General features: G+C 38.1%; 1 protein-coding gene across 6 annotated transcripts in view; it reads right to left on the bottom strand.

Moving 5' to 3' along the window:
* Positions 1 to 415: 415 nt before the first annotated feature.
* The window catches only part of SYTL5 (synaptotagmin like 5), an 88,277-nt gene continuing 73,950 nt past the window's right edge, over positions 416 to 14,742 (bottom strand). For all 6 annotated transcript variants that reach the window (XM_064646859.1, XM_064646858.1, XM_064646856.1 and 3 more), the window contains 5 exons: positions 13,709 to 13,870; positions 10,076 to 10,184; positions 8,479 to 8,614; positions 7,051 to 7,259; positions 416 to 6,440 (listed from right to left, as the gene is read on the bottom strand). In XM_064646859.1, coding sequence (XP_064502929.1) covers positions 6,298 to 6,440; positions 7,051 to 7,259; positions 8,479 to 8,614; positions 10,076 to 10,184; positions 13,709 to 13,870 — 759 coding nt within the window. In that variant the 3' untranslated portion in view covers positions 416 to 6,297. The remainder of the gene's footprint in view (positions 6,441 to 7,050; positions 7,260 to 8,478; positions 8,615 to 10,075; positions 10,185 to 13,708; positions 13,871 to 14,742) is intronic.

The raw sequence follows: 14,742 nt of genomic DNA, 5'->3' as shown, positions 1-14,742 counted from the left end.
AGGTATAAATTGAGTGATAAAATACTTGTTTTTTCTTAATAATAATAATAATAACAACAACAATAAAGAAATCAGGACCAACAATTACAGAAAATATACATTTTGAATATATGTGGATTTTCAGGTGGGCAGGACCTTGAACTAGGGCTGAAGTTTCAGAAATAGAGGGGAAGACCTGCTTATGAAATCAAAAAGAATTTTAATTTCTACACTTTAAGAGTTTTTAGGACAAACAAAAAAAAAAAGCAGATAGAGACATAATCCGTGGAGTCCCACCTCTGAAGACATGCAAGGTCTCTTGCATTAGTCATCACATGTAAGTGATGCCTTTACCTCAACGAGATAATGTGGGATATTCCTGGAAGACCTGCTCATAGTTTGCTGTAATGCATTTTAGAAGAGACAAAGACTCAGCAACGTTTCAGTATTTTAATTTAAAAGACAGAACAGAAATCTTGACAACAGTTTCAAATGTATTACCATTCACCTTTGTCCACAAAACTGAATGTACAACTCACAGTACAAAAATGTTCTCAGCAGGAAACATTGCTTTTTCTAAATTTGGGCAGAACTTAACATATTGCAATGCTATTTAGTACTACTAGTGTTCATGTCCAGCAGCATAATTAAACAAATTGCTAGCAACAGATTTTAAGCAGAACAAAGGCAGAATGAGGGATATGTGACATTTCATAATTGCTGCAACAAATGACTATGCTTGGCTTTAGACAAATCTCAAGAATTAGGACTATCCTCAAAAATATACACTGAGCAGCCAGGAGCAGTAGCACACAGCCATATATATGTTATTGCCACAAAGTGGAATTGTTGAAATAACTAGTCTAAATAAAGGGCCAAGATGCAGCAAGAGTAAGGTTCAAAAGCAACACAAAAACACCTAAAAAGCAAGTTGAGATTCAGTTTCCAGTGTCAGTGTCAATATACACAGTATAATTGACACTGTATTATTACCACTTATTAAACAGCATTTGCAAACATGAAATCACCAGACAGGAAATTTATGGGACACAGTGGTAAGGTTCTGGTAGAATGCTTCTCAGCACCTCCTGTTGAGCTGTGGTGAAGGGCATCACTGCAAATCAAAGTCTGCATCCTATTTTGGAATTTACCACATGTTCTACCAACATTTCTCTAGGGTTCTCCAATGTTAACATTTCTATGCGTAATAAATAAATAAATAAAAATACAATTTTTTTTTCTTACTTAAAAAAAATATTTTATAAAGTGCATGGACAGTTTTCAGGAGATGCTTATTTCTGTCATTGTGGCAAACTGCTGTAAATCAATACTGTGTCAAGGAAGTAAAATTTCAGTCTTAACCTTGTATGTAAGTGGGGCTGTCACTTCACTTCTGCATGATGCCTCTCTCCAGAAACTGCAGACTAGTGTTCAGGTAGAACCTTCTGGTCAGGGCTGTTGAACCAAATGAAGGGATGAAGGGAAGAGAGACCCTTGCAAAGATTCAGATACAACCTTTACTGTCTTGTGTGAATCCACAAACTAGACAGCTGTGGAAATAGGACTCTCATCTCTTTTCCAAAGGTGCAAGAGATCCAAGCAGCCTTTCTCTTCATTGACTCTGTAGAGCAAAATGCAAACTTTACATGCCTGAAGCTGGGCACTGTGCATACTCCTCGAGAAGCTAAAATTATGCCAAGATTAAGCTCAACCTTTATCAATTTATACCAGCGAATGCTCAAAGGCTGCTCTGCGGTTACAATTGAGTTGATATTTTGCAGAATACAATTTAGAATAATTGCACTTAGCAGGGCCTAACCAGTAAGGATGAGAAAAATCAAAAAATTAATATATAAAAATGCTTCCTTCATGCTACCTTAGCATAATCTGCATTAGAAGAGACACAGAAGAATAACTTTCCAATCTAATGCACCATGATCAAAACATGCTCACCATCCCAATGTCTTCTCTCTTAAATCATCTGCCAAAACATTCAGCTAGGAAAGAAAGACGAGAAAGTGGCATCTAAAAGGCATCCACAGAAGGCAGTGGCACTTGGATTAGCAAAGGAAGATGGCAACAGTGTCTCTCAGAGTCTTTGCAGCTTTCCTCCCACTCTCACTCAAATGTAACGTGATGGAGGTAGAGGAGATGGGGACGTCATTTCATACCTATTTTACCCTGCTTTTGGTATCTAAACATGCAAGAGCACCAATATGTAGAAGCCTAAAGTTCCCAGATAGTTGACAAATTGAGTAGAGAAACCTCTAGAGAACAAGGCTGGATACCAAAGTCTGATGGCAGGGCTTGGAGAGCCCTCAGCATCAGCTTTTTTTGATAGATACTGGCATGGTCTGTAAGTGTATTTACTGCCCCCACTTGACCTTTTACAGAAAAAGTTGCACTTTTATTCTTCTTTAATGGGTTGAACCCTCAAACTCTCATCACAAGGGGGAAAAGATAATGATGAACACCCTGTACTTACCTTGCTAAAAAATTATGTATCAGAGTAAAATGTGGTTTGTAACACATTTTTTAAAAGCATAGAGCAGATTTCTTCTCCACTGATGCAGCTTCAGTTATTCAGGTCTGTGTGGAAAAAGACTTCAGAAACATAAGCTCTGTTGTATCTATTTACTCACGGCAGGAGTTTATGAATCAATGGTAAAATTGTGGTTATTTCCTCCTAAAAATTATCCTTGAATAAACCATTCATGAACCTTCAATACCATAAACACAGATAGATGGAAAAGGAAGGCTTTAGTGTAATTCCTGTCTTTCTGTCTTTTTGTTCAGCCTGGTGACACACAGAGCATGATGACGCACAATTATAGGCAATTAATTCAAATATCCGGGAAACAAGAAATCACATCTGCAGTTAATCATCTTGTGCTTTTTCCAAACCATAAACTGTTTTTATAGAAGGAGAGAACAAAGATATGAGAGATATAATTAAATGCGACATTTTCCGTAAATCAGACGCTTCTTACAAATGTGCCGATAGCATCACAGAGCAGCAAAACATTCCAAATTGCTCCAGTGTTTATATGATGCTCATCATCTCTCCCAGGCTATGATGGGTGTGACGCCTATTATGTGCTACCACACTGCAGAACTGTCACTGCTAAACCAGGAGGTAATTTCACTGTGCTACTCCAAATCTCATCACGGCAAAAACCAGTGCCTTGACCAAAATTGCTTCCCAGGTGAAATTGTTCCTTTCATATGCTCAACTGCAGTTGATCCCTGCAGCCTATTCATAGCCCAGCCTGTAATTTCAGGTGTGGGCTCAGGTGACATTTGACCCTCTGGAAGGAAAAGGCAGAACTTGAAGTCTGTGTATGCACTGGGTGACACCTCCCAGAAGAGACCATTCATCACAAACTCTACCATAGCACCAAAATGGGCAGAAGTTGAAGCAGTAAAGCATAAACTCTTTTCTTTCTAAGCAAGACCTGATTTAGCTAAGATGTTCATGCTTAGAAGGTTAGGAAGTACCATTCAAAAAAATTAGACAAACTCTTGTACTCCATGCAAGAGTAAATTCAGTTTAAAATTATTTTAAGGTTTTCAATTTGGCAAATGAAAAAGTGCCCAGTTTGAGGTTCAGCTTGGAGTAGTTTTGTGTTCTTACTATTTTTCTCATTTTCACCATCAAAATGAAACAAAAGTAAATCATCCAAAGCCCAGTGTTCCTCTACAACTCTGGCTGGAATTTTACCTCAAATGATAATTTTCTTTAGATTCAGCAGCTTTATCTGTTTGAATCAACAATCTAGCAAGAAAAAAATATCGAGTTTGTGCCTACATGTTCATGTGATATCATTATTTCCAAAATAAATTCAGTTTTAGTACAAACAGCCAAGACAACCTATAACAATTGTGTTAAAGCCAGAGGTAGTTTAGGTGCTAAAAGTTAGGTTTGGTTTCGCTTTCGAAAATACTGATAGAAAAAAATTATCTAATACTTAAAGACAGACTATTATGATCAGAAAAAGGTCATAAAATGTTATGTGCTTCATATTTGTGCTCTAATTTATCAGCTCACAGCATCTGCGGCACAGAACTGTAGAATCATAGAATTATTTAGGTTAGATATACTACACTAGACTTGCTTCACTGCCCATTTGGAGCCAAACTTCTGAAGAAAATGAAGAATAAAGAAGGAAAATGAAGTCAGTTTTCTTGAGTAGCTACTGAATTTTGGCTACCAATCTGAGCTTCTCTAAGAGAATTTTATTTTCAAAGATTACTCATTAGTTTGTGAAAACTGTGAGTCTCCAACTGGACAAGCAATACCTCCAATGACTTCTAAAAGTCATATCACAATTTTGATAGAAAATATTCATAGTGAAATAAATAATTTTATTAAAACTCCTATTTTTAACATAAATAAATATTTTTTGTCCAATAATATTAGGATTTTAAAAGACTGGTTGTGAACTTCCCTGTAGTTTCCAGCCAGTCAAACAAAAAACAGTATAGAATATCTCAAAAAAAAGGACATTAAATTTTAAGGTCTTGAATTCAGCTCTAAATACTTGTATGTAATTGTACAATTACAGATGTCAAAATTTCCTTTTGTAGTTACTTAGCTATCAGTTCATATTCTGTTGTTCAGTCTAGATTTCTTGCAATTTCTGGATTGTGCAGAACATTTAGATCTCTCATGTTAGATTTTATGGTCTTTTTCTTCACAGAAATATTTGAATGTTGGTGTTTTGATCTACAGGCAACAACACACTCTTTGATAGTTTGTGGGTTTTTTCCAGTAATCTACATAAATTTCCATGTATTCCAAATTGTTTCCTTAGTACTAATACTATATTTCCAAAAAGAAAACATTGGAATTAAAAAAATAAAAAAAGAGAAGAAAAGTTATAGATTAATTTACCAGTACAAATAGAAAGCTGTGTTCTAACTCTGGAAAATCCAGAAGAAATGTTTTTCTTTCAGTTTCCTGATCTTCCTTTGTCTTATACCCTGAGAAATCACATGCCATACAATTATGTTATTATCCAATAGGATAATATCTCAAGGACACGTGTTGTCCTTGAGAAAACATTATAATCCTGTTTAATTATTGTAGAATTAGCCCACAAAAGCTATTCAAAGCAGCATGCTCTTCACAAATGACCTGTGTATCCCAAAGGATGAGGGATCTGAATAGGTGGAAAAATCACTTTCGGAATCCAAACGGCAAAATTACTGTTGAACAATTGTCATGGTCAATTAGATTAATGATTGAACTGGCCAAGACCCACATATCATTTAATCCACTGTTAACTCACAGAGGGATGTTCAGGAGAAAAAATTCTTGTTCTAGTTAATAATTATTGTGCATGGGCACACCTGAGTGGGATCCCAGACCTTCCAGGGAAAATTCTACAGTTTTGCAAATCATTTTGGCATGTGCTTCAATCTCATTATTTTACTACACTATCTGTTGAATCAAGTTCTTATCTAATTAAGTCCAAACCTGGTATATGTCTTATCTCAGCAACATACATGGGGACAGGCATGTGGAGTAGACATACTCCATCTGTTCAGTGATCCTGTTAGAGCTGTCAACTGAATGAAAACACAATAATATCATAGAGTTCTGAAAACTGTTTGAGGATTTGCTACGTTTTGTTTTCACTAGAGCTTCTTTGTTTACGTTGAACCAAGTCTACCTTTTATACAGTGCATTAAAACACCCCCGAGAATGCCTGTTCACCAACACTGCTCACCTGCTGCCCATTTCTAGTGTGCAACACACTCCACTGGCCTTCCTTGGTTGGCTGCTTGGTCCCAAGTGCACCTCTGCACAGCCCAGCAAGTAAACATGATAAAGAAATGCTGTTTATTACCCTTCATACCATTATGGCTCCTTAACTTTCAAATACCACAGCACAGACTCACTCTGAATCTGCTTGCACTGTACCAGTGCTGCCTTCTAGGCCATCTTTGACCCAGAAGGAGATATGTAAACCTGGTGTTACTTTTTAAATTACCAGCTAGAGAATTTGCTCATTCTGAGCATCCCACAAGCAGAATTGCTCATCACCTGCACACCAGTCACCAGAAGGGATAGAGAAAGCCAATCCCATCTCTGTACATGGTCCAATTCTCACTGGCTTCAGGGGAAATATAATTCACACAGGAAACCTGGGTAGAAAATGTGTGTGTGAAAGTGCAGAATGCATTGGCATCTCACTCGGAGCCTTAACTTCCAAGAGTACAACCCTTCCCCTTGTTCAAATGGGCAAAGTGGCAAGAGCCTGAACACTACTGAAGTCAGGAGTATATGTTGTACTCCTCAGCAGTTAAAGTCTTTCAGAGTCTGCGTTTTCCCATGCTGGATCTCAGCATCAATATTCCCTCCACTGGAACTCCCGGACTGTCAATCATCCTCTGCCAGAGGTGCTGCTCCTCCCCCTGAGAGTCCATCCAGTCAACCTCCTTGCCGTTACTTACACCTGACAATTACAAAAACACATGGCATTTTGTCATATTAGGAAGCAGTTACTTAATATCACTGCTCATTTGCTAAAACAGTGTACAAAAAAATGCTAAGCACTTTACTATCTGTACAGGGAGCTATAGTGAAAACAGGTAGCTCCTGGAAAGCACCAGTTTGTCATAAAATTCCTTTGTGGCACAAGACCAGAGGCATATAAACCTTCCCACTCTGCACCACAAGCAACTTCTTCCTAACAAAGGAGGAACGGATTCACACCTCTTCCAGGTCATCGTCAGCAGAAAGGCTGCTGCTGGACAAAAGTAGTCTCCTCCTTCTCACTGAGATGCTAAGGAACACTTCAAGGTATTCACAGTTCTTCTAGACTGTACAGAAACACAACTGGGCACACAATTTTTGTGTCTCACTAAGTAAAGGAAAGAACTAAATTATCTATGCTTATCTAAATTATCTATTACACATTGCCTCCTCTCCCTTATCAATTTCCCCAAGTTCCCATATACTTTCCAAACACTGTGACATTTCTGTCCTTTCCACACGAGTCATGTGGGGTGAGGAAGGAGTAGAGCAAAATAAGAAGAGCGATCATGAGTCAGATGGGACCTTACCATTTCCAGTGCTCAAACGGACACCTCCCAAAAAAATATTGCTGGAAAGTGACTCCTTGTCCCACACAGTCAGTTCCAGGCAGACGTTGCGTATATCCCTTGAATTCAAGCCACTGAAGGCGAAGGTGTGATTCCACTGGGGGTTCACGCTCTTTTTTACTATGGGAGTTTTGTGTTTTGTAGCTTTGCTGTCATCTGGGAGCAGGTATCTGTGAGGTACAGAAAAGGAAAACTGAATATGTAAATGGGTTGTTGCATAATATTCACAAAGAGTTACAACAATGTAGAGGCTCAAATGGGATCAGAACCCCATCTCCCCACTAGTATTAAGTTAAGTATATACCTGAAGTACATATTTTGCATTTGTGCTTAATTTGTTCCTATAGTTACAGTGTCAGTTGTCACCAGCAGAAATTGGAATTAGGTCTCTTTGCCCCAAGACCTGGGCCGCAACCACATATTTTTTATTTCAGTGAGGCTAAATATAGACAGAATCATAAATCATTGGCTAGAAGGGGCCTCTGGAGTCACCTTGTCCAATGTCCCTCTCAAAGAAGGACAAGAGACCCTCTAGAAGGAAATGGAAATGACTGATAAGGAACTTGAGCAAGTTAGCATCATAAATTTGAGTTGCCTAAAGCCCCACTGAGTGCAGAAACACAAATGCTGACAACTTCTTCACATTTTACTTGTAGTGGAGAATTCCCTTAGTGAAACTGAAAGAATTTAATATTTTAATTGAAAAATCAGAGGTCTTTACAAGTTTTTATAGTCTTTACCTTGACCTTCTTCAGCAAAGTTGATGGAATAACTATGTGATTGCACATAAGTACTAAAGGGTCAAACACACAAATTATATCGCTAGACCTCGATCAGGATTTCTGTGTAGGCTTTTACTTGACAATAAACATGAGCTAATTTACTGCAGTGGGTTAACTGTGGGCTCCTTTATGTCAAATTACCTCAAGCTGTAATTAGAACACTGCAGAACCTCAAATGGTTTATGGCAACTCCATTATGCTTTTGGCCATGACACATGACAGATCAATAGTCCAAGGAAAACAGAGCCCTGTTCCACACTACTGAGTAATCCATGTCAACATGTCAGTGGAAGTGTTTTCTTTTGCCAAACGTGTTTTATAACATCAGGTACATCAGCAACTGGATGCTTATGTTTGAATGTTTCTGTTTCTTGACTCAGACGTATACAAATATGTTTGTATTTAATCCCTGGGACAACTCATACCTCTCTGCCCCTATTCCACAGCATCCTTCTCTTCAGCATACAATTTCAAGGTGCCAGTTGCTTTTCAGGACTGACACTCCACTCACACACATATACAGATATATTGAAAAAAATTGGGTCAGCCAAAATATGATTCAGTGCAGCCATTAAAAAAAAAGGTGGAGGAAAAAAAAGCCACAAACCCTTTCACAAAAGTGTCAGATGTGCCTCCTGATTTCACTGCTGTTAAATTCTTTGCTTCTTTGATGAGGACTTCTAATATACCTCCAGATGGCAGGTGAGAATCTCCTTTTTTTCCTTTTTTAAAGCTCTTCTTTCCTATACATAGAACAAAGTTGCAACATCATCATCAGCATCAGAAATTATATATATACTGTAAGACTGATTTGGAAACATGAATTGTCTTGGCTAGATTTTTTAAAATAATTTACTGCAATGGGATTAAAACATTCCTTATGAGAAGATTCTGATTCTCTATGGGTAGAGAAAATAGTAAGGCAGGGGCAGAAAGGTCACTCCATATTTGATAAAGAACTTGGCCATGTAACTAGCTAGTCCTTGCAGGACACAACAGCGTGTCCCATCTGAAGTCCTGTGAGAACATAAGTATTTGTGGATTACTCTGCTGAACACAAAGGACTCGTGCGCTGTAAATCCTACTCGCTTTACAGAATCCGCTTCCACTGCTGATATTAAGGCAGCCCTGGACCATAAAGCAAGCTATAAAACCTTTGTCCCAAAGCTTAAATCCAGAAAGAAACCAAATGTATCCTATGTGTAAGGATGCACAGCTCCTCAGAGACCATATGAAGGACGCAGTGCTCACTGACACGCTACTGCTTTCAAACAGCAGCACAAGGACATGTGTCCTTGCTGCTGCTGCAGATTCTAAGAAGCTTATCAGCAGGGATCATACACCCTGATTCAGTATGAAAACATCAGAAATACAGATCAGGAGTGATGCTAAAAGATATTAATTAAAAAAAATGCAGACAGCATATCTGGACTCAGCAGACAACAATCAGCTTTTAAGAGAGAAAACCTTACTGCTAGCAGAGGGAATGTCATCTGTCCAAAAAAAAAAAGAAAAAGGCAAAGAAAGATATCTGATGTATCTATCAAATCCAAATGCTAACAAGCAATACTGTTGCTAAGACAGTGATTGCTTTCACTTCAAAGGATTGCGGTTCCTCGTGCTACTCCAAGGCAAAGAGTTAGTAGCTATTTTCCCCTGTTCATTGCTGATGAAAATAATGATTCACCCTAAAGAACTTAAATAATATTTCACAGGACTAAATTACAGCAGTAATACAGTAAGACTGAGCAGAGGAAAAACGGTGTGAAAAAAAGAGTGAAATTGAGGAGGCAGCTTAAGGAGAATTAAGCATCAAGAACTAAGTGAAGTCTATTACTTTGATCAGCTAAACACGGTATATAACTAGCTGAACAAAGTACTCACAGACTATGATGCAGACAATTTATTTCTCTGTGACTGCCCTTGACCATGTTATCTAATGTCTGGATTTTTTTTTAGTTAGGTCACAGACACACAGCAACCCTTGACTGTACACTCCCCTTATCTCCCCTGAAGTTCAGTGCAAGTGAAGAGAATGGAGCAGGAAAAACATACTCATGGTTCAAAATTTCCACAGATGAACACAATTAGCATATTTAAGTATTATTTCAATCTTCACTAGTACCATTACTTTGCCCCAGCTGGGGATTTTTAATACTCAGAGGGATGTTATATTATAATGCTACCATTAATGTTTGTTTTACCTTCAAACTGCCCTAGAGGAAGCATTAGGTTTCTGTCTGGGGGAATGTAACGTAAAACAACTGTCAGCTCTCCTTTATATTGAAGTCCAAAATCTGTTGCAACCTCCACCTGAAGAGAAAACAAACAAACCAGCCAAGGTTAATCATTCATCTCTCTCCTTTTGATTTCAATTTTGTTGTACTAACATAGTGTTTGAAACAGTTCTTAAACATATCAAGACACACCAGGCCACTTTCAGGTAATTAGACATTCCAGGTTGAAAGCACTCATGCTTTGGAAAACTTTCCGAGCCAGGGAATGCAAGCTCTCAGAAAAATAAACACATGTGGCATTAGACACTGTTCAGTGAACATACAGAGGAGAGAGTTATCTAGCATGAATAAGTGAAGCAAACCAACAGCAAAAAAACCCTTAAAACTTATTTCTGGGTATATAAGCTGTAGCTGATTTAAGCTGACAATCATCCCTAATTTCCTCCAGTCAAGATTTTAAACTGCATTTAGTTTCATGTGTTTTAGAGGAGTCACTCCTGAGTTACTCTTGGAATAGATATGTGGGTTAAAGAGGTGAGGGGGAGCAGACTACAGGTCTGAAACAGAAAAACTTCTTGAAAACTGTTGTTCTCAATGTCCTTTTCCTTTTCTACACAGCTACAATTTCTGCATTTCTGCACCTTTTTGCTTTATAAACATTTGAATCTTGCCCAGGAAGAATGCATTCAGTGCTCCTCAAACCATCCTTGTTAAAATAATGTTAGGCCTTCACTGGCAGCCTGCTGAACTTGCATTCACATTGTAAGAAATTAGAAACTTTGTTTTAGAACAACAGGTGTAACACAGAGGGAGCTGCCCATGGCAGGGTGTTTGGAACTAGATGACTTGGTCCCTTCCAACCCAAGTCATTCTACATTTTGATTTCTGTCCATGCTTCAGTGCTTAGGTTTGGGTAGCAGTAAATCTTCCTGATCTCCTCACAGGGACAAAGCACATGTGTAAAGGGAGAGGATCCTCCAGAACTGAAAGACACACACCAAGGCACCACTTAAGCCTTTAAAGAACTATTTGTAAATGAATGTCTGATCTGTGACTGTATTTCTCTGAGATGCATTCAGCTTGTTTGCTGACCCCCCAGAAAGGTCAAAATTCTATTAGCAAGAGAAACAACCAAAAAAATCTCACCAGAAATATGTACAGTGATACACACAGAGTCAGCATTGCCTTCATATCATAGATTCCAGGCTGAGGCACTAACCATGCTCAGTGGGGCTAAGTCTGCACCCAGGGATGGGACAGAGAACAAAGCAGTTTTAGTGATAACAACATGGCCTTTTTGTGACTTTGAAGCAGTTTTACAGCAACACAGACGTTGCTGCACTGGCTAAGAAACACAGTCTTCTCACACCAGTGTCCATTGTCAGCTGCTACTACAAAGGACAAAAGAAAACCTGTAGCAGACGGCTGTGGAATAATTTGCACAACATCTACATTTTGCCAGTAGGGCAGCTCACTTATAGTCTGAATTAAGCAAGTTTGGGATCAACTTTCCCATAAAGGCAGCAAGGATTAATTTGTTTTCTGTTCTGCCGGTGGACAAGAAATCATGTAACTTCTAATATCAGAAAAAATTTATCAACCTCTCCCCTAAACCCACATACAACATGACTCTAGACTCTGTCCCCTCTTTAACCACAGAATTATTTTCTCTCCTTTTTCTGATTTAACCACATTCCTCTTGAAAACAGGCCGTTCAATGCTCATAGAAGAAACATGTCTTAGTCTCCAACCTTTCCACTAAAGGAACTAAATGATTCATGACAGAACAAATAAAGCACTGTAATAAAACCTGGGAAATGTTTCACTGGCATTATTCCATTGCTGTCTCTATCAGGCAGTTCATATAGGAGAACAGTATGTCATTTGCATGTATTTTAACCAGTACTTTTTAAAGAAGTATTATACTTGCTAATCAAAGACCCTAGCAGCATTTTAAGTTTAGAAACATTATATATAGCAACTTAGGAGGCAGACAAGACCGATTCTGTGTTTGCTTTCTTTGGTAAAAATGAGGTAATTCAAAAATCTTTAATGAGTTTGAAAATAACAAGACAGTACCTTCCAGCTGAAATTGCTGAAATGCTTAGCTACTTTACTACTTTTTTTTCCTGAGCAGGAAAGCTTCATGACTCTTTTTCAATCTTTTTCTTTTTTTTTTTTTTTTTTCCCTGTTAAGATTAAAAGAAACCACCCATACCCACACAAATCCCCAAAGACTGAAATGAGGTGACAAAGAGACTACTGCACAATAAGCTCAATTTCAGACCATACAAACTGCAAGCAAAACAACTACTAGATGCGTGTGTTACTGTTGTAGACAGGTGGGTACTAAATAAGAGCAACACCTGACATCAGTCAGAGCTGTGACAGAGATGGAGTAGACATTTCTTCTACTTCTAGAGTAGATCCAAGAAAAGTGATTTACATGAAGCAAGCTTGTAAGAAGAGGACGGTATAATCGTGGCCTGAACACAGTGCTGGCTGAAACACGTTTGCCACCACTAGCCAATTCCTGTTCCTGGTCTCACCTGGTCTTGTCCATGAAGGAAGAGCTAGTGGTCATCCCCATAAAGTAAGATGAACTAGAACCTTGCCTCTTATAAAGCATGAGGCGTATAAGTGTTCAAAGGAAAGATCAGTTTCCATATGTATCTTCTGGCAAATTATTTACCAAAAATATAAATTTGTGACAATTTAAGTGTAAGCCTTGCAAAGGGCTACACCTAGAAATAAATTATACAACAATTGGATCCATCTCACACCCGAGAGAAAGGCACAAACCAAACACATTCTCCTGAAACTCCAAATATTATACTATTTCTTTACACAGAACAAACAAGTCATGAGTCAATTTGACAACGTTTGTTGTACGCCTCATGTTTTTCCACAACAAGAAAGATACATTTTCTGAAATGGTAGAATTCCTGGAGATTAAGGCTGCTGCAGGAGCAAGCAAGGCAGAAGCCTTTAATCCTCTAGTTTACAGTAGGTCTTCGAATCTTTTCCAAAAATAAATACCTTTCCCAAAGCAGGTGGTGCACTAGAGACAGGAGTCAGCCTGTCCTTCGTTAAGTACAACGTTTCACAGACCAGTTGATTTGCTGGCTGAGAAGGCTTATCAGGTACCTTTCTTAGTTAAGGTGAATGAGAGATTAAGAAGTCATTTTGTCACAGCTGAAAGGCGTAAAGCACTTCAAACTGGAAAAAAAAAAAAGTCTGTTTCTTCAATAAACTCTTAGGGGTTGGGTAGGGAGAGTGGTAGGAAAGCTCTTTGTTTTATGTGCTATTTTAAAAAAATAATCTATTTACTAGGTCATTTTTCTATCGCAGTTTATTACAAGATGAACTTATGGTTTATTTATTTTTTGTTATTGTTTTTAAGTAGCCAATCACACGTGAAGTTTTCATGAAGACTTTAAAACCAGTAATCCTTCACCGAATAAAGAACAAATTTTTTTTTTTAATTGTCATATTAGACACTCATAAAGTCTTGCTTTATAAACAAGTTCCAAAGGAAAAAATAACTAAATGTTGCTAAATTTGCTTCACAGCACTTTCACCAGCCCTGGAAAACCTTACCTTGGGCTGGAGCACAAACCACTCATCGCCCTGATTTTCGAAGTTCCAGGAATCGAATGGAATTTCCACTTCCCCAAGGAAGCTGTTGCGTCCAAATCTGTCATAATGCCAGACAGAAAGCTGTAGGGTCCTGGTTTCCAGCTGTGTGTGACTGATGACATACTACCAACAGAAAAAGAGAAAAAAACCCTTTCAGAATAAGCAGAAATAATAGTTTCCACTGAGCCTTTAACAGCTATAGCTCAATTTCACAGAGCCCACAGCAGCTAACAAATGGAGCATAAAAAAAGATTTGTTTTCCACGCAAACAAGATTGAGCTAGCCAGAAAGCTCATAATGTTAATGTGAAATCTCTTCTCTTTGCTGTATGCATCCTGTAGTAATTTATGTTATTATCACAATTGTGGCTTTTTTTTCCTATTGTTTACTGGGTATTTATGGCTATAAAGTAAATTATGATGCTTAAAACTATGATCCTGTTAATTTCTTACAAGTGTACGCAAAAGAAGCAGATCAACATCAAAGTTTGGTTCGTAAGAAGAAAGTCTATTGGTTCTTTCATCCCTAAACAGTGTCTGCTGAACACTACTTTATAGAAGGCATCCTCTCCTTTCCAATTTTATCTCTGTAACCTATGAAAAATTGTTCTGAAAACTGATACAACTGCATCTGCAAGGCATGCACTGAGTGTATCAGTCTTAGTAACCATTGTTGGTTTTGAACGCTATTAAAAAACTCATCTGAAAAAGCATTATAGTCTAGCAAATACACAGAAGGTTATAAACATCTGGAATCTAGCTCTGCACACTCTGCTTTTAGCAAAAAGCTCATTAACTCCCTGAAATTCACTCTTCTCGTAGTGTTGGCTGAAGAGACCCAGATGCCTTATTTTTGCATCAAGAAGAGTGTCTGAACAGAGACATAGACTCTCCAAAAGCTGAAACAGTCGAGTCAGTTGGCTATTAATGTATAGATGTTTCTACAAAGCTTAATCCCAGATGCCAACACAGTTCCACCATGAGAAATGTCAAGTG

The sequence above is a fragment of the Pseudopipra pipra genome, chromosome 2, assembly GCF_036250125.1.
Source record: "Pseudopipra pipra isolate bDixPip1 chromosome 2, bDixPip1.hap1, whole genome shotgun sequence".
Classification (NCBI taxonomy): domain Eukaryota; kingdom Metazoa; phylum Chordata; class Aves; order Passeriformes; family Pipridae; genus Pseudopipra; species Pseudopipra pipra.
The sequence above is the reverse complement of the archived record's forward strand: the minus strand, read 5'-3'. Positions and strand labels throughout refer to the sequence as shown.